The sequence below is a fragment of the Glossina fuscipes genome, unplaced genomic scaffold (assembly GCF_014805625.2).
Source record: "Glossina fuscipes isolate IAEA_lab_2018 unplaced genomic scaffold, Yale_Gfus_2 1, whole genome shotgun sequence".
In the NCBI taxonomy this organism is placed as follows: Eukaryota; Metazoa; Arthropoda; class Insecta; order Diptera; family Glossinidae; genus Glossina; species Glossina fuscipes.
Window position 1 is genome coordinate 37,855,144 of NW_023998415.1, and position 19,408 is coordinate 37,874,551.

The following is a 19,408-nucleotide window of genomic DNA, read 5'->3' on the forward strand; positions in this document are numbered from 1 at the left end:
AAATAAAAATCGCTTTCTCTTATAAGTATCGATTGAATAAATTTGCTCCGATCAGATTTGCACTCCAGTCGTAGTCTATTAACAAATTTGATCAAGATTTATCTTCATTTTAAAAAGAAAACTTTGATGATGAAAAATACAATGATCGAGTGAAACCGCTGCTAAAATACCCTACATCACATTACATGTAAAACAATACATCACGTCCGTTTGTCATAAAACCTATAAAATGATCCTATGTGATCTATTTATACGCGCACAGTAAATTTATTTCAATTCTCCACATTTGCTTCGTACATCTACATTCTATTCTACATATTTTCCCAACGATTTTTACGAATACGACAAATATTAAAAATTTGCATTCTTTTGTTATATGGACTTTTTCTAAACGAGGCATTGTTTGGTGTGTAAAAATTATGATTGTGAAAATAGTCCGATCCAATCTATACCGAATAGAGTGAATCGTTTCGACATATCAATTAAATAATCCCCATTGAGAACTGCTGTTGGACGCTTTCGAAATCGTCAGGTTTCTATCTTCTCCATTTTGAGAAAAAAAAAAAAATAAGGATTCATTTCATCATTTTTTATATTCAATTAAGCGTATGTGAAGTGTATTTTCCGGGTGTTTTTTCAAACTTTTACACTTTACACATCTCTTTTTTCATTCTCATCTAAAAGTGATATAAGCAAAGTGATAATAACAAAGACCAGAGCACGATTCTTTTTCTAATTTACGGCGAATTCAGCATTCAGCATTCAGCTCCCCCCTCCCCCCACCATATATACATTTACAAACATCTTTTAGTTGAGTTAGTTAGCAGTGAATAAATCTTTAAAGTTTTACGTGGCTCTACGAAATATCTGTACAATGTTTCGAATCAATATCTGCTCCGGGTTGGGGTAATATGTTTTTATCGATGACGAGACGAGTTGTCGAACCCCATTTTAAATCCGATCTATAGAAATCGTGCCTATGTTCTAGCTTTCCTTATCAATTGTTAAGTCGGTTAAATGTTTCAATAGCAGACAACAGATAACAGTGTAAACGAATGGCCGTTTATACGAACGTGCCGTGGTACGTGGCTAAATTGACTCAAAATTATATGCTGCCCCAAGAGTACGTACAATACAATAGGATCTTTGATGCGCCTTTCTGGGTATTACGGGATGAAGATAAAATCTAGTATACGCTCATAACGCGGTGGTGGGTACAAAGAATATCATATCCGAACGACTGTGTAAGAGAAACGGTCGTCACCGTTTACTTATTCATTAAGTGTACGCTGTGTTCGTACTGCATATTTATTTAATCCGTGTTTTATTTTTTCAAATTCAAGAAAATTATTTTTTAAAATTGTATTTAAGAAAAATAATGTGTATTAGTAAAATTTCAGTAAAGGAAAAACTAAGCCTGAAGAGAAGATAATAAATTGTAATAAAATGTTATATATTATGAAATAAAGTAAAGTGAAAAATTAATAATTCGTTTTTAATTTGCTTTAATCGACCTCTTCAATGGTGGGTCCAGCACCGGCACTGCCGCTAGTTCCGGCACCGGGGGGATTTGGAGGCGGTGCTCCACCTTGATAAAGTCTTGTAATGATGGGATTACAAATTTTTTCCAATTCTTTTTGTTTGTATTCGAACTCTTCTTTCTCAGCTTGCTGATTGCCATCCAACCAAGCGATCGTCTCATTACATTTCTGCAAAATGGTTTGGCGATCGCCATCAGAAATTTTGCTCTTAATATTTTCATCGTCTAAAGTTGATTTCATTTGGAAGCAATACGATTCTAAAGTATTTTTCGCGTTGATACGTTCCCGTTGCTTCTCGTCTTCGTTCCGATACTGTTCAGCTTCGTTAACCATACGTTCAATGTCCTCCTTGCTAAGACGTCCTTTGTCGTTTGTAATAGTAATTTTATTTTCTTTGCCCGTTGACTTTTCTATAGCGGTTACATTTAAGATGCCGTTGGCATCTATATCAAACGTAACCTCAATTTGTGGTACGCCTCGAGGAGCAGGCGGTATTCCACTTAATTCAAATTTACCCAATATATTGTTATCCTTTGTCATGGCTCGTTCACCTTCGAAAACTTGAATTAAAACTCCTGGTTGATTATCCGAATATGTCGTAAACACTTGAGTCTGTTTGGTGGGTATGGTAGTGTTTCGCTTTATCAATACGGTCATAACTCCGCCAGCGGTCTCAATGCCCAATGATAATGGTGTAACATCTAGCAGCAATAAATCTTGTACAGCTTCCGATTTATCGCCGTGTAAGATGGCAGCTTGCACGGCAGCACCATAAGCGACGGCTTCGTCAGGATTGATTGACTTGTTCAGTTCCTTGCCGTTGAAGAAATCTTGCAGAAGTTTCTGCACTTTAGGTATACGAGTCGAGCCACCCACTAAAACGATATCATGGATTTGGCCCTTATCCATTTTGGCATCACGCAAAGACTTAGCTACCGGTTCCATAGTACCCCTGAATAAATCGCCATTCAATTCTTCGAAACGAGCTCTTGTAATTGAAGTGTAAAAGTCAATGCCATCAAATAGCGAATCAATTTCAATACTGGCCTGAGATGAAGCGGACAATGTGCGCTTAGCTCGTTCACAAGCAGTACGCAAACGTCTTACGGCACGTTTATTTGATGATAAATCCTTTTTATACTTGCGTTGAAACTCCTGAACAAAATGATTAACCATGCGATTATCAAAATCTTCGCCACCTAGATGCGTGTCACCGGCCGTGGACTTAACCTCAAAGATACCATCCTCAATGGTTAAAATAGAAACATCAAAAGTGCCACCCCCCAAATCAAATATCAGCACATTGCGCTCATGCGTACCCTTTTTATCTAAACCGTACGCAATAGCAGCAGCAGTAGGCTCATTAATTATACGTAAAACATTTAAGCCGGCTATAGCGCCGGCATCCTTGGTAGCCTGACGTTGAGAATCGTTGAAGTAAGCTGGCACCGTAACGACAGCATCAGTAACTGTTTTGCCCAAATACGCCTCTGCAGTCTCTTTCATTTTGGTCAGTACCATCGATGATACTTCCTCCGGAAAAAATGTTTTCTTCTCCCCTTTATATTCGACCCGAATTTTCGGTTTACCGCCATCGCTAATTACCTCGAACGGCCAATGTTTCATATCGCCCTGAACCGTAGGGTCGTCAAATTTACGACCAATCAATCGTTTAGCATCTGCAAAACAATTTTAAAAAATGAAAATACGAAATTCTCTAAAATGAAACCCGTCTTTGTTCGAATATGAAGACATGCAAGCAAACAAGTTTTTATAAAACATCAACATTTGTTTATTGCAGCTAAAGCAAGAATACATGAAAAAAACATTAACACATTTGAACAATTGCAGTCAGAACGTTTAAACAAATACTGAAATTATATAAAAAGAAAGGAAAAGTGTCGATTAGATTTCATTGATAATAACACCGACTATATACGAAACATTGTAACTAACTAAAAGAGAACGTGTTGGTGAAGTCGAAATATTAAGAAATCATGCTGATTACTGAGCACCATTTATGGGTATATATGCTCATACTCTGGGATCAGTTTTAGCGCTCAATTATACATGCATCACGGGTAAGGGAAATATCAGAGAAATTTATAGCCGATCATTAATCGCTTTAACAGATACAACTCAGGGCCGAGGCAATCTATGCCTAGATGTGAATATCCAACCAGTCGAAAGGTTTACCTGATAGTCTAGTCTAGATACAAAATTCGACTAACTGGTTGACATGCTGATTTCAATTCCCAATGCGGTAAATCATACTTTAATTGCGATTTCCATGTGTCCGCTAATTAACGCAAATGCTCGGATATGCCCGGAATATGGCCATAACTTTGTTAATTGGGCATAGACTCTTCTAGACTTTAGACAGACTTTCCACTTCCTTAGCAAAAACATGTAAGAAAATTAAATTCCGTTGCAAGCGAATCTTTTATACCCAACATCCTTTTCCCCCCAAAAAAAAAATACAAAAGAAGTAAAAGGACAACATTTTCATGCTCTATAATATGCAGAGGGCGCAGCGGGTTTTTTTTTTTTTTTACTTTCAAAATAAAAACTTTTGTCATCGAGACATGTGGGCGTTGTCGGCTTGTCCGTTGAAAAGTTTAGGTCAAATCTAAATTCTTTTGCAAATTTTTAGGCGATATCTTCATTTTCGCTAACGGGAGAATGATTACCACAAGCTTTGGCGCTTCTTTCTGCGCGTTATAAAGGCATTGAAAAAATAATTCAATTTTGATACAATATAATATCGGGTAGGCGTGGCGAATTTTTTCAATTTTTGTACACAAACACTACAGCATTGCCCAAATTCTGATACATTTATTTGGCATAGTTTATGAGTAACGAACAAAAAATCAATTTTTCATTCCTTTTGAAAAACAGTGGTGTATTCTCAGTTTACATGACGCTGTGGTTATGTTGTTCGACTGATTTGGCGCACTTTCAAGGCCAACCAGTCTGCAAGAACTTCCCGTGTTTCTGCCAAATTTGAATTCGATAGCTTTATTTTTGCGGCCAGGAAAATGTTCACGACAGACGGACAGATGGACATGCTTAAATTGATTTAGAATTTGATGCTGATGAAGGATATAGATATTTTATGGGGTCCCTGATCCTTCCTTCTGCACGTTGGAAGCGTTTCGACGAAGTGAATGTACCGCTCATCCTTCGGTGATAAGTATAAAAATGTATGTGAAACGCCCAAGACGATGCCTTAAGAAATGCAAAAATATGTCGTGTACTACTACTGCGTTTGGAAAAAGAAAAGGTTAATTTATTTATAATCCCAAAAATCCTTATTCTTTCAATTTATCGCCTTCATAACACTCAAAAAATATTCCTTGTTGACGATTTGGTTTGGCAGAAGAAGTGCATGGCGCGCAATGTCACGATAATTGAAGCCAACTATTAACAGCGCCTGGATTTCTAAGCGAATTTGGCACGATTTTTTCGGTCTTGACTCGATATTCGCTCGATTGATCGATTGTTTCCGGTGCGCATGCGTAACAGTCCCATCTCCCGTAGCGATTGCAAACAACATTCGATGCAACTTCTTTGCTCAAGCGCAACTGAAACACTAACGACTTCTATGATGTGAATTTTGACACACATGGCAGTCACACTACTAACAATTTGGAAAAAAATTTGATTTGAAAATAAATGAAGAAATTTTGGGTTTTTAAGCAAGTTCACCTTTATTTCTCGGACATCGTATTACATACATCCGAAGACAAAATCGATTATTGCTATTCCAGTAAATATATCACCCGTCTTCGTTTCGCATAGAAGACGGAGAGAGATCGTAAATTGTAAATTTCTTTCCGAGCTTTTGTGACCCAACATGTACATTAACAGATAATAAGGAATGAAATTTACTTTCTTCAGTTGCTCCATCAACCCCAGTTGAAATTGCAGTTGAAAGATTTTCAGAAAAAATTCTTTTTCAAATATGATAATCGTTTATCAAGTGAACAAAACCTGTAGTTAGGGTGTGTGGGCTTGGTAAAAATTTCATTTGTTCTCAGAACCAAGATTTGCCTTCCAACCATAAATATGTGTTATTGTCCATTTGTCCTTAAGTTTTGTTAAAAGTGTGAGACTACGTATTATAGACACACACGCATATCGGCACACAGATGCTCAAACCGATTTAAAATGTCGGAATCATAAGTTGCGTATGTGTGAATGCGTTGATATAATCAATGCATCATTTTCTGTTGCAAAAAACAAAAATTATAAAAATAGAAGCGCCCTCCCCTTCTACACTCCACTCATGCACATTTGGATCTATTTCAAAATTTTAATAATTATTGAGGGCCATGTTTCCCGGCCTTTGCATATAAACTGTTTATAGAATGGATTTGTGTAAAAAACCAAAAATTAAGAGAAAGAGAGAGAGACAGAGATATGGAATAATTAGAAAATCCGAATGATGGTTAGTTAGACTACTATTCGTACTGTCCAACGAAGTTTGAAGTGCACAGAAGAAATATGCAAATATGTTATGATATATGGAAATTTACGTTAATTGGTGTACATTCAAGTAACCCATCGTAACACACGTACACACGTGATGTTTCCCAAATAACAATGACCCTAAAATGCAATGGGCGGTGATCGATTTCGCCAACTGTTTTACAGACTCTATTAAATGTACATAGTATAGTTTTCATATTGTAAATGCAATACGGGAACAGTGGTAAGTGGCCAATCAAATTCACATAAATATTTGGCAAACAAATAAAAAATAAATTTAACAAATTGCAATAACTAAAATAAGAGCTTGCAGCTTGTAGTGTATTAAGGAAAAATTGAGCTAAATTCGACTCAGTTTTTCTATATATAGTTAGACACATGTTCACTTATGTAAAATAATACGTATAAGAATATGCAGTATGCGCATACATATGCATGTATTATTAGTGTTTATACAGCCCAATAATGAACAGAACACAAAAATATATAAACATGAGTAATTGTGCAGCGAGTGCCGCATGAGAGGCAAGGTAATTAAAATATATGAATTACAAAAATATATATGAATTATTATTATTATTATCATTATTATTATTATTAATTTTGTTTTTTATTTTTTATTATTATTATATTTTATTATTATTATTGTTTACTATTGTTATTATTATTATTATTATTTTTATTTTTATTAGTATTATTATTATTATTATTATTATTATTACTATTATTATTACTATTATTATTACTATTATTATTTATTGCTATTATTATTCATTATTACTATTATTTCTTTTTCAATTATTATTACCTTTTATTATTACTTTTTATTATTATTATTATTATATTATTATGGGTATTATTTTCATCATCATTATTATTTTTTATGATTATTATTTATATATTGTTATGATTATTATTAATATTACGATTATTCTTATCTTATTATTATTATTATTGTTATTATCGTTATTATAATTTGATTTGCTTACCAAATATGGTATTATTGGGATTCATGGCCACTTGATTTTTGGCGGCATCACCAATTAAACGTTCAGTGTCGGTAAAGGCTACATATGATGGTGTAACACGATTACCCTGATCGTTTGCTATAATTTCGACCTTTCCATGCTGAAAAACGCCCACACAAGAATAGGTGGTGCCCAAATCAATACCAACAGCAGGTACCTTAGCCATAACCCTAAAAATACGTATTCATGCACATTATATAATTGATCGGAATCGTAGGCACTCCATCTTTGCTCACCTTTTCTTAATAATTAGTATAAAATATATAGTACTTATAATCCAATATTGCAAATTTGCTTAGGAGTTTGAAGGGGAGGAACGTATTATTTTTCTTTTCAAAAAGCAAAACGATATAGGTATAATGAGATGATCAAAAATAATAAAACAAATGTTAAAATGCGCAGGAATTCGATGGTTTTCTCCCTTTGCAGCTCCACAGCGTCTTCTCTTTTACTATAACGGCTAAATAACGAAATATATTTAAGCATACATATATATTTATATATACATTTACTTATATATAAATATATATATATATATATATATATATATATGTATGTATATATGCGCGCGCGCGTGTATGGGTACGTATGCCCGTACGTTATAAGAATTTTCAAATAATATATTCGCGGTTGTTCCGTTTAAATAGAATTTTGCCTAAAAAATGTCAATTTCTTCTTTTAACTTATACTTTATTGACGAAATTTTTTGAAATGTCTAGGTTGCTTTTCCCTTTATAACTAACATATTCTCGTTTATTTATAGTATCATTTCACATATTTCATTCCATTCCGCTCCTCTTATCATTTGCAGAATGTCTACTAATGTGAAAATATCAAACAAGAGCGGAACGACATACTACAATGTAAAGAGTTACACATGTCTTTTCCAAGGCATCGCCCGGTTTGGGCAAAATCTGTAATTTTTGTTATACTTTTCATCAAATGTATTTCATCACAACTGGCGAGGTATCTGAACGAAGAAAAATGTTTCTTACACATTTAACAAAGCGATTGGCTGCCGATTGCATCAAATGATCTGATTAGTGGAGAGTTCACTATAGGCAATACGCCCGTCATTTCCCTACACTATAAAAATTATGGCGTAGAAACGCCACATTTAAAAAACGGTAACGACAGATTTTTTTGCCATGGACGCTGACTGCAACAAAAATATAGGGACCATTTGCTGAACTTTACGTTAAGGATGTTGATGCGTAAAAATTTGAAACTCTTAGCCCGATAGCAAGGAGATGTAAAAAATATTTACAGCACCAAGGAGGAAGTTTCACAATTTATATATATTCTTGATCAACATCAAAAGTTTGCGTAAAGTCGGTTAGAAATACGCTCCCGTTCGCAAAGATAAAGATATTTGCTTCAAATTTGGCATAAAAATTTGAAAATGATATAAATCGGTCAAAGAGTACGCTTGGTACGGTATGGTGTAAACGGAAAACAGACCTGCTTTCTTCCTTTTTTGCTTATCTCTCATTAACTACATTGGGTCAAGATTTTTTTTTTTCATAATCTACTAGATAAAAATGGAAATAAATAGCCACGCCCATTTAATATCAAAATATATGAAAATTTGGTTTTTTCCGTCTATGTAGATCTTCTTTAAAATGAAGATTGCATCGAGGCAACCGTTTCGTCACGATCAGCGTGTCATCGACGGGAGTCGTCATTGTACCTACCGTTATTGCATACCCTTCAATATGTACGATAGACTCTCGTTATTGCCAAATTTTCCAAATTTATTACCAACTTTATTACACCCTTCTCATCATCATCTATCGGACTCGATTATCGTTTAATCCACTTTTATTACTCATTATAGTTTAATTCATTGTTGTTATCATATATACTTAGGTTTTTAATTTTGATCCCAGTTTGCATACGAGTTATTAACGTATACACTATTAGTCAAAATGGCTAAGCATAAGCATTTAAACTCGTTCATGCACTGCATATATTAATTCGTACCTAATCCACATAAATACTTCCAGCGCATACCTTCTTCATAAATCACCAGTTTAACACTTCAACTAATTGATTACATTTATTGCATACGGATTCAACATGCACCAAAATTGTTCATATCTTCCAAAGAGTTCGTCTAAAACGTTCACGTCGTTCTAAGCAAGTACATTATATACTATGTTCAAACTATCTGCGCTACACATTTAAAAAATTCTTATTGTTACCCTATTATGCTTTCGCTAATTGTCGTTTATGATTATACGCTAAGCTTTATACAAACATTCTAAACAGCTCATTTTTTATTGCCTTCTGAAGCTGTCATCCATACATTCTTAAACAGCACGTACTCATCTTCATTATTATGGCTTGAAGCCAAGGCGCATATGCACTTACAATATTCTTATCCTAACCTACACACACTGACTACCAAAACTGGTTTTATACACTCAGCCGCATAAGCAATTCTACTAACGCCGTGTATGTGCATAAGCACGAATCCGATTGTACATTCGTAAAGTAGTTCCATCACAATAATACTATCTCACCTAACCTCAAGCCAAAGGAGCACGACAGCGAAATCGAATAAAACATTGATCGTTCTTTGATATCGTGTCAGCGAATTAGCAAGGTAAGTAGTCTATAATCCAGGGTGTTGTTAGGAAAATTAACTATCAAGGCTAACAGGCAAAAATTTTTGCTGGCATAGGCTTTTCTTAGATAGGTTGAAGGTACGTAGACTGTTTTTAAGGAAGAAAACTAGTAGTCGACCACTTTAAGTTTTTCTTAAAGTTTTTCTTAAGCTTCCTTAATAATCGATCTGAACTCTATCCAAGCAGAAAATCTGGATGACACAAATTACTAGTCTATTAACTAGCTAGACTATGCTTTTGGGGGTAGGCAGACGCTAGGAGTCCATCACTCTGAAAATGGACTAGAACTTTTTTTGAAAAGTGGACTATAATGGTTGGGATTTGCTTAATTTATAGAAGGGCAACTACCACTGCTGAAGCACAAGATGTGTTTTTCTTGCAGAACGCGATAATTCTGTACACACACACAGAGAGAGGGAGTGAGACAGAGAGAGCGTTGATAAACAAACCAAGCCGCTATCGAGGCTGCCATTCTGGTATCGTTCCCTGGTTTTCCCTTTTTTTTCCCATGTACGTAAATAACAAAGTCAACCGCACCCCCTGCCATCTAATTAATGGAGCCATTATATTTTACTTTTCTGCAATTGTTGCGTTCAGTTAAGCGCAACACAAAGAAATTTTCTTAGAATGGATGAGTGGACGGAAAGCCGTGGGTCATATCCCAGCTGTAAAAACCCCCTTTGAAGGTAACGGCAACAAATTCTCGACGAAATGCGAAAGAGAAACGAAACGATAGTATTTCTGTGTTGTCATAGCGATTTCATGGTCGTTAACAACACTGACACATAGGGCTATTTTCGTATTTCAGCTGACACAGCCAATCGGCGTTGAGTACTCAAGAGAAGAAAAAAAGTTCGAAATGTGTTGAGTTTCCGTTTTTAATTAAAAAAAAGTTCTATGTACATTTAAGTTAAACAATTAATTTAAACAATTTGAAGCGATTGAACAAAACGAGCTTACAAAAAATGGTAAGTTGCACATAGATGAAGTAATTTCCCGGTAAAATTTTATAACCTCATCGTTGTTCAATAAAAATAGAATTGACCTAAATATGCATATATGTATAGGAGAAATATGAAAGATACGCAAATAGCTTAAATATGAATATATTTTTAGGCAATATTAGGAGCACAAATGGTTTTGACATTGATTATGGTCAGCGTTATACAAAAGGTGAATCCACATTTTTCATTTGCCAAATGGATTTTGTGCTCAACGGGCCTATATCGTTACCTGCATCCCTCAGATGATATATTAAGGGCGAAGGCTGGGATACCAAAAGAAAAATCATCAAAAGGGAACCACAAAAATAAATATAAGCAGAATGGTCATGTCAGTGCATCGAACGGTCAATTTCATATACCTCGCAACATAGACATACAATTGGAAACAGTTCCTGTTCTCACACGAGATGTCGTACATTTAAGATATTTTGCTGAATATCAATGGTTAGTGGATTTCAGCGTGTATGCTGCCATCGTCTATATCATATCAGAGGTAAAAAATTTACATATGTCCAATAGAATTGCAAATCATTAAAAAAAATTATATAAAGTTCAATTTTACACGAACAGGCCTATCACTACTTTTTTCCATTGAAAAATGAGTTTAATTTGAGTATGGTTTGGTGTTCATTGGTCATCTTTTTTGCTCTGTAAGTTATTAAAAGCCGAAGATCAATTCATTAAATCACTTTTTCATGATTTTTAGTAAATTATTATCCGCGTTGACGGTATTATATTTCCAAAGCGAAGAGTCAATCGGGGAACGTTCTATGGTTATTGTGGCCTGCCTTGTTTATCTCTTAATCGCTATGATTGTGCTCATCATTGATGAGAGTATTCTGGAAACTGGTTTAGAAGATGCCTATGCCAGCTTTAATAGTAGTGCTGCCAAATTTTTAAGTCAACAAGGATTGGAGTCGTCGTAAGTTTACTTAAATTGAGTATATAAGGATCATTTTACGAAATTATGCACTTGCTTTGAAATTTTAGTGGTCCAGCTTCAAAGATTGTTATGAAATTCTTTATGGCTTTAGGATGTGGAATTTTGGGTTCTTTGTTTACATTTCCAGGTTTACGTATGGCTAAAATGCATTGGGATTCATTGAAATATTGTCACGACAGCAAACTTAAACAGATTTTATTAAATATCAGTTTCATATTACCATTCATTTTGGTTATTTTATGGATACGACCCATAAGCCGAGATTATTTAACCGTGCGTATTTTTGAAGGGATGGAGAAGCCATTGTAAGCGCTATTTTATTTTCATTCCCGATTGAATACATTTTCAATACTTTATAGATTAAAACCTCACATATTTGAGACTTTGCGTCTTGTTCTTGTAATATTGGTGGTAGTATTACGTTTTGCTTTGATGCCTATTTACCTACAATCATATTTGAATTTAGCATGCGATAGAATCAACGATTTGCGCAAGGAAGCGGGTCGAATAACAAATATAGACTTTCAAAAGAAGGTAACTAATATTTGTCCTGTTTATTGTCGTTTCATTTATTTAATATTTCTCTTTAGGTTTCTTCAATTTTTTATTATCTCTGTGTGGTGACGCTGCAATTTGCGGCTCCTCTAATTCTTTGTTTATATTTAACGTTGATGTACAAAAGTCTGGGAGGATTTAGCTGGACTGGCCTCCTCTTTAATGAATCTGTAGTACAAAACGATAGCTCTTTTGTTGAAAGTGAAACAAACGTACGTCCAACTATTGTGAAAATTTCGGAAGGCGACAGTTTTGAAATATTCGAAGATCAGAACCTTCAAGATTTTAATATTTTGGAATCGGCACAAAGCTTACAGGCCTCTATAACGGACTTGAAAAATGTAAATTTATTATATATGTATACATGTCACTGCATTTTGTTTCTTTTTTTTTGTTCCCAGGTGTTTACTACCGAAGTGTATAAAGGATTTTTGGGATTTGCAACATGGTGGAGTTATTTCACACTCTTTGCCACGTCCTCCTTAGGGATTCTATACCAGTCGTATTTTAGCAAGACGTAAGATTTCACAAAGCCAGTGAAAACACTTTGCGTAATTTATTCTGGTATAAATTGCCATTTTATTTTGCTTTAAATATCATCAAAGTGTCCAAAATGGTTGTCTTTCAATGTGTTCTTATTTAGTTGTGTATATGCTTGGTTAATTATTTACTTTAGTATATCCATGTATATGTATATATGATAATTAAAAAGTGGAAACGAATACTTTGTGTACTTTTAACTTAAAACACTTAAAAAAAAAAATGCATTTTTCGCTTATGTAAATAAAAAAATCTAAAAAAAAAAGTATTTTTACTGATTAATTTAAATTTTGCTCCTGCTTGTAAACGGCATGATAGGCGTTTCGGATTAATACATAAGGAAAGCATGATTCTAGCAAGTCCATCGTTAAAAACGGCGATTGTTTGACGATTTCATCGAGAAGTAGGTAGATTGATTCGCGATTACGTGTCGCCTCCCGATCCGATTCTTGTCCAAGACGTAATAAAGAAGAACTGGCGAGAGCTAAAAATTCCTTCATACGATCCTCAATATCATTTTGACCACAGATAGTAAATAGCGCTCCAAAAATGTTGTTAATGGCCACTGCCATACAATGAGTGTTATTTGAGTGACCATCAATGGTGGCTCTATAAAACGAATTCTCATTGCGTGCCAATTTAGGTATGGACACTGCAACAAAAACCATTAACAAGCAAGCAGTTAAATGCTCACCTTCATCAAATTCAGGTTTCTTCGATTTTAAAGTGGCCGCCAATGTCGGATCGACTTTGCACATTAAACCAGCTGATGAAGCCATTTCAGACGCCACACGTATTTGATCGCCACCAGGCAAGTGTTCTTGGAAATCTTTCACCGAACTCAGCAGAAAAGGTATACGCTTTTCTAAAACATCTACTAATGCTTCATGCACCAAATTACGGAAACATAATATAACACCTATGATAGTCATTCGTTGCAAAACTCGATCAACATCTTGTAGACGTTTAAATTGTTCTTTCATTACTTCTGGTTTATCGAAACTGGTACGTAGGGTAATCAATACTTCCTTGTTAACAACAACTAGTGATTTCAATTCCTGTACTTGATTTGCAATATGCCACATCAAAGTTTCATTCAAAGACTTAATGCCATACGGTCCCACTAATTCAGCCAACGCACGTAACTCGTTCAAATCGGAAAATTCTTGTGGATTGAATGGAACCCAGCCTTCGGGTGAAATTGGCACAAAGGCTTTCTGATTATTACTGAATACAATATTACCCGCCGAAACACGCCTAAGCAAAACTTCACTATACCTGCGCATGTTAGACAAATAAAAGTCAGAGTTGCATCTACTTAACCGACGGTCGCACTTACCAAGTGTTATAAAGAGCGGCTATTGTCTTCTCTCCATGCGAATCCAAAGCTTGCGTTTGTTGTAGCAGGCAGTTGTTAAAAACCCGAGTCATATCAATATGAACATAATTCTCCACAGTTTGCAAGACGTTCATATAGGCTCTAACTGATGCCAATAATTCCGAAGGTTTGGCTATTTCCATCGTCTCCTGATTGAACATCACCATGCCGACTAAGTCCCGTGAAAACCGATGCTCCAAATTTTGACATAAATATTCGCGTGGGGCGAATGCGAACTCCCATACATTTACTGTAGGGCAGTAATTAATAGCGTAACATAGTTCTGTTAAAGCCATATGAAGTTTATCCATTGTCGTTAAATCTTCTCTCGTTTTACGGTACGATTCATCACCGGGTTTGCGTATGTCATCGAATTGCTTCTTTGATTTGTCTTTCTTTTTACGAGCTGATTGAACTGAGAGTATCTTTGCGCAATGCTTGGGTAATAAAGCATCGGCCATTGTACATTGCCCGTCACAGATAGTGGTTATAATGTTCTTGGCTTCTTTGGCCATTTCCTCTAGAAATATATTTACTACACTTAGGGAACGTTCGCGTATATGATGTCGTTCTTCTGGACACATTTCATGCGTACAATTCTGAAAGTGACTACATATCAATGGAAATGCAATAATATAGCGATTTTGCGCTGGAAATTCCAAGCACATACGAAACTGATCATCAAACATTTTATTGTAGAAGCAAAAAATGCTCAAGTCTGATGTTTCTACGAGCACTTCGTCCAAATTGTCTACTACTCGGGTATGAAATACCATCGAATCAAGTAGGCGAGCTAATTCCACATGGTCAGTTACGCGTAATGCGGCTTTGCCGACACTCATGTACGTTTGCAAACGGAACCAATCCAAACGGAATGCTCTAAAGTCAAATAACTCGTTGTCTTCGACTTGTTTTACTGTTAGATTTGATGCAGTATTATATAGCGAAGAGAAAATAACACTCTCATCTTCTGGGCACATTTGCAAGCTTTGCATACGTATGTTGAGATCAGTAGAATCGAAACCCGATAGATATTGAACGTAATATCGTTGCATTACTTGACTATATTTTCGCACTAAAGCTCTTAATTCCTCCATATGAAACAATAGTTCAGGCAACTGACGATCCACGAGATCTTCATTGCTTTTCCCTTAATTGAAGGAAAGAAGATTTACGTTTATTTAAAAGGCTGGAAAGAGTTGTCTTACCTTTATTTTTTAATAACGGCGGATTTTCATTATGTCTCAGTAGCCATAGTATTTCATCTCTTGCCAAGCATAACCCAATGAAAATAAAAATGGCTTTTGGGCCCAACAAGCCGGGCTGGTCCGTCATAATTAGAGCTAATTCCTTTAGAGCGGTACGTAGAAACTTGCGTCTTTCTCGGTGCATAAGAGAAGCTTTTTGTACTGCATTTGAGTATGCCTCTTTAACCTCATTAATGCGTTTGCTGTACCCCTTAATTCCATCGAAGGTGTTTTGTATGTATTGATGTATTTGCAACACTTCATCACGAAACAGAGCTATAACCCAGCTGGATTCTAAAGCCGAAAGCCAAATTTTATTGACATCGGCATACTGAGCCAACATTTGGTAATTCAGTAGCAATCCAAATATTATCCAACGATCCATTGTCTCAAGTGAGAGGTATTCACACGACATAGTATCAGTGCGTACAGCTTTAAGCAAATTTGCCGGATTGCCAACCAAGCTTAGCTTTTGCGTTTCACGATATTTATCAGCCGGCAAGTTCCGATGTGGATATATAGTACTTAGTGAGCGTAAAGCATTTGTTAGTAAACGTTGATGTGGTATGAATTCCTCAGATAGCTTTTTTAGTGGGACTTCGTAATCCAGGATCATTTGTCCCAAACGAGGAAAGCCAGAGTCAGCTTGATTATGTTGCAATTCATAAGCTGCATTATATAGACCTAATACTGCCTTACGATCCTCTACACGTGATAAAAGAATCATCAATGACACATAGGTAACCACTAAGTCTAAGTAGTTTTTGGTTAACTCAAAATTCAGTGTTATATCCAAATGGATTTGACAGGCATCCATTGTGGTTAATAGCTCGCATACGTTATCTTTAAAATCCAGCAAATCCACAAACGTGTGATAATATAAGGAGAGTGATTTAATGATTTCAGCCTTTATATTCACTATAGCATTGAGGCCCTTTACATCGATATTGGGAAATCGCTTTATTATAAACTTAATGGACGACTCCAAGGATTTTTCCGATAAAAAACCAGGCTTAGATTTAGTATCGCCGCAAGCCTTTTTAATGTTGTAAACACGAGTTAATATGCCCAGACCTCTATCGTTTAAAATTATCAATTTTTCAGCAATTTTTGACTGATTAGGATAGATAGGACGTGCCATCTTTATCGCAGCAGAGAAATGTTCGTTCGCTTGTAATATCCCTCAATTATTGTTAACACGACCACACCTAGCTTTCCTTTCAATTGATTTTTTACTGAACATATAAGTTTTCGTTATTGCAATTTAATGCCTGCTTGTAAGCAAATTTAAAATTAACATTACTTTCTACATATTTAACAATTTTCTAAATAATTTTCACACTTTCCCCATTTATTGTTTCCAATTGTGAAAATTTTATGAAAACTAGTTGACGTAAATAATATCCGCACAATTTCTTGTTTTTTTAAATGAATTAGTATGACGCAGATATGCAATTAACTGCTGTCTAGTAAACACTTATATAAAAATCAGGGTCTTGCCACATTAATGCGTTATTCCGCTTTTCGAGTTAATAAATACCAAATGAAAATCCATATTATTTCCACTCTTTCTTTTATTTGGGTATGTAGATATAAAACCACATATGGAGGCTGATACCGTGAAGCTTCTCTAATATTCAAATCTCATTTGTAAATTTTATTAATCTTAAATCTTTATATCATTTTATGAAAAATTTATATTTTAATATAAGTGAAGCTGTATTGTGTCAGCCTCCTGTAATTTGTAAACTCACTCAGTTAAGTTAATTTAGCAAACTTACAATCGCCTCACGAAAAAAGGAATAACGCATCACTGTGTTAAGTCTATGAAAGCTTATCAGTTGCAAGCTGCAAACAATTAACATAATGAAAATCCGCGCTCGTTTGACTATATCGTTTAAGAAGTAAAATTAGAGAAATTGATATAGATCTCAATTAATGGATAGGAAACATAATGGATCGGAAAGTAAAAATAACAGAATCTATAGAAATGTAAGCAACGAATACATGAAAATTTTATTTTGTAAGAAATGAAATACAAACAATAAAAACCGTTTATTTTAGAGCTGATAAATATATTCATCAACATCAAATCAAGTTACGCTAGCATTATTCAGTAACACATCTTGCAATTGATACGCTTTCCTCGTCGAATTATTCAAGAAGACGAGACATATTCCTTGAGAGAAAGAACTAAATCTTCCCGTTCAAATGTCGTAAAATTTCTTAGACAATAACTCTCGTTCTGCATTTTTCAAATGTTATGAAGTACGATAGTAGCTTAAATAATGCCTTCAGCATTTTTTGGTTTCATATATAGGGGTTTGTTAAGACTCTAGAGACTAGAAGACCAAAAGTAAACTTTCCTTACCCTCGAAACACGTGCATTGATACTTTTTTATTTTTCAGATAACAGTCTTCCACGATATGCTCGTAGTATATTATCATGTAAAGAAAAGCCCGCGCCACCCACAAATAAATATGGAAACATTACATTTGGGTTCGCTATTACGCTTGCTTGTGGAATATTCCATTTGTTACTAAATAGCCGCCGCCCAAATGCAGAATCGTTTAAAATATCTCCACCACTTTGGGAATCAGAAGCTCCGACATCTACAGCTGCGAAGGTATAATTTGCATTCCAAATTCCTAACAGCACCATAGAGGAATGACCTAAAGAACAAATTTTATAAATATTATTTACTTGTTGTCATAAACACTTACCTTTGTAATTATAAAAGAGGGATATAGACTTGGGGGGACAACCAACAGTGTTTGCCATCAATTGCACGAGTGCGCTAAGGTAAGATCCACATATTATTGAAATCCTGGACTATTTTCTTCCTTCAACGTTTGTATCTTTTGTAAACGACTTTGTAAGAAAAGTTTTCATTTGCATTTTGCTATAAAACAATACGATAGCGCTGCTGCCAATTGCGTTTACCACTTGGCAGTTTTAAACCCGGAAACAAAAATGACGTCTCATTGTGTCAGTCGGCTTATTTTTTATTCTACAATTTTTTTGTTTTTGTTTTATTTGTTTGTATAGAAGTTGTTGTCAGCGCTCTTACTTAATTGGATTAAATACATTTTTAAATTGAATGTAAGCATGTGAACAACAATTGACATTCGAAGCTAACACTATATACTTAAGAAAACGGCACATGAAAATTTTTGTGATATTTGTTTTCTGTGTTATTAAAAAAAATTCAAATTAAAATATTCGCTTATTGCAACTTAAAAGAAAATAAACTAGAATTAAAAATAGTAGTATTTGATATAAATCTTTAACGATTCCATTTTTAAGTGAAAATATATATAACATTATTTTAATTAAAAATCTCGTAAACTCCTTTTAAAAAAATATATATAATAAAAAGTTTTTGTTGCCTTTACTTTTGGACTTTTAGTTAGTGTTCCTCAAGATAGCATTAATAACAGCTAAGATAATATCAGCCTGTTTCCCTATGGAGCCAGGATCTGATTCGATTATTGTAAATAAAAAACGTCTTAGAAAATTATTATTTGAATATTATTAAAAACAATAAAAGATCAAGGAAGGCCGGGAATGTTGTGGAGTTAGCTCCCTTATCCGCTGATGCAACGGTGGTTAATAATTAATTGTTAAGTATGCTTCTGGTTTGGGTGCCAAAGGTATTCCAAATCCTGAAATCAATTTGTATGTCTTTGGTGTGCAGCGGATTTGTTTCTTACATTTTTTACTTCATTATAATTCAATTTGAAAACGCAGAAGATATGCCGGTTCTTATTTTCTCACTTATTTGCCTCAATTGGGAGACCTGTAGCCAAACGTCTGCACCGTCTCTGAGTTTTGGCGCTTTAAAATGCATGCAATTATTGTGAAGAGCTGTACATTTGCGAATGTTCTCGTATTCCTTGGATCGTGTCTGCATTTGCTCTCTTTCCCTAAAATGTATTCAAAGCTCCCTTTGGAAACGCAAAACTCTTGCAAACTTCTACATGTAACGATATATATATTTTAATTTACATTGTGGAAAAATATATAAAATCCTTTACTTATACATGTTCG

The 19,408-nt window shown here is 34.8% G+C and overlaps 3 protein-coding genes across 3 annotated transcripts; 1 reads left to right on the top strand and 2 right to left on the bottom strand.

Annotated features, from left to right (window-relative positions):
- Window positions 1-1,449: 1,449 nt before the first annotated feature.
- On the bottom strand, window positions 1,450-7,526 carry LOC119632518 (heat shock 70 kDa protein cognate 4). The gene is made up of 3 exons (XM_038025453.1): window positions 7,297-7,526; window positions 7,022-7,230; window positions 1,450-3,220 (listed from the first exon to the last, which is right to left on the bottom strand). Exons 2-3 carry the CDS (start codon window positions 7,224-7,226, stop codon window positions 1,506-1,508), a joined length of 1,920 nt encoding a protein of 639 aa, XP_037881381.1. The 5' UTR covers window positions 7,227-7,230; window positions 7,297-7,526; the 3' UTR covers window positions 1,450-1,505.
- A 3,045-nt stretch (window positions 7,527-10,571) lies between these two features.
- On the top strand, window positions 10,572-12,768 carry LOC119632519 (transmembrane protein 161B). The gene is made up of 8 exons (XM_038025454.1): window positions 10,572-10,658; window positions 10,807-11,187; window positions 11,265-11,344; window positions 11,401-11,616; window positions 11,685-11,942; window positions 11,997-12,171; window positions 12,228-12,533; window positions 12,594-12,768. Exons 1-8 carry the CDS (start codon window positions 10,656-10,658, stop codon window positions 12,711-12,713), a joined length of 1,539 nt encoding a protein of 512 aa, XP_037881382.1. The 5' UTR covers window positions 10,572-10,655; the 3' UTR covers window positions 12,714-12,768.
- A 95-nt stretch (window positions 12,769-12,863) lies between these two features.
- On the bottom strand, window positions 12,864-16,776 carry LOC119632517 (membrane-associated protein Hem). Its single transcript, XM_038025452.1, has 3 exons — window positions 15,319-16,776; window positions 14,072-15,260; window positions 12,864-14,010 (listed from the first exon to the last, which is right to left on the bottom strand). The coding sequence occupies exons 1-3, from the start codon at window positions 16,496-16,498 to the stop codon at window positions 13,011-13,013; spliced, it is 3,369 nt and encodes a 1,122-aa protein (XP_037881380.1). The 5' UTR covers window positions 16,499-16,776; the 3' UTR covers window positions 12,864-13,010.
- Window positions 16,777-19,408: the final 2,632 nt, after the last annotated feature.

Excerpts from the sequence above, each read along its gene's own strand:
- LOC119632519 (XM_038025454.1), top strand. Across the intron at positions 11,345-11,400 it reads TTGGTCATCTTTTTTGCTCT|TAAATTATTATCCGCGTTGA; the intron begins GTAAGTTATTAA and ends CATGATTTTTAG. Across the intron at positions 12,172-12,227 it reads ATATAGACTTTCAAAAGAAG|GTTTCTTCAATTTTTTATTA; the intron begins GTAACTAATATT and ends ATTTCTCTTTAG.
- LOC119632517 (XM_038025452.1), bottom strand. The coding sequence starts at position 16,498 with ATGGCACGTCCTATCTATCCTAATCAGTCAAAAATTGCTGAAAAATTG. Across the intron at positions 15,261-15,318 it reads GCCGTTATTAAAAAATAAAG|GGAAAAGCAATGAAGATCTC; the intron begins GTAAGACAACTC and ends CCTTCAATTAAG. Across the intron at positions 14,011-14,071 it reads GCCGCTCTTTATAACACTTG|GTATAGTGAAGTTTTGCTTA; the intron begins GTAAGTGCGACC and ends TAACATGCGCAG.
- LOC119632518 (XM_038025453.1), bottom strand. The coding sequence starts at position 7,226 with ATGGCTAAGGTACCTGCTGTTGGTATTGATTTGGGCACCACCTATTCT. Across the intron at positions 3,221-7,021 it reads TCCCAATAATACCATATTTG|ATGCTAAACGATTGATTGGT; the intron begins GTAAGCAAATCA and ends ATTGTTTTGCAG.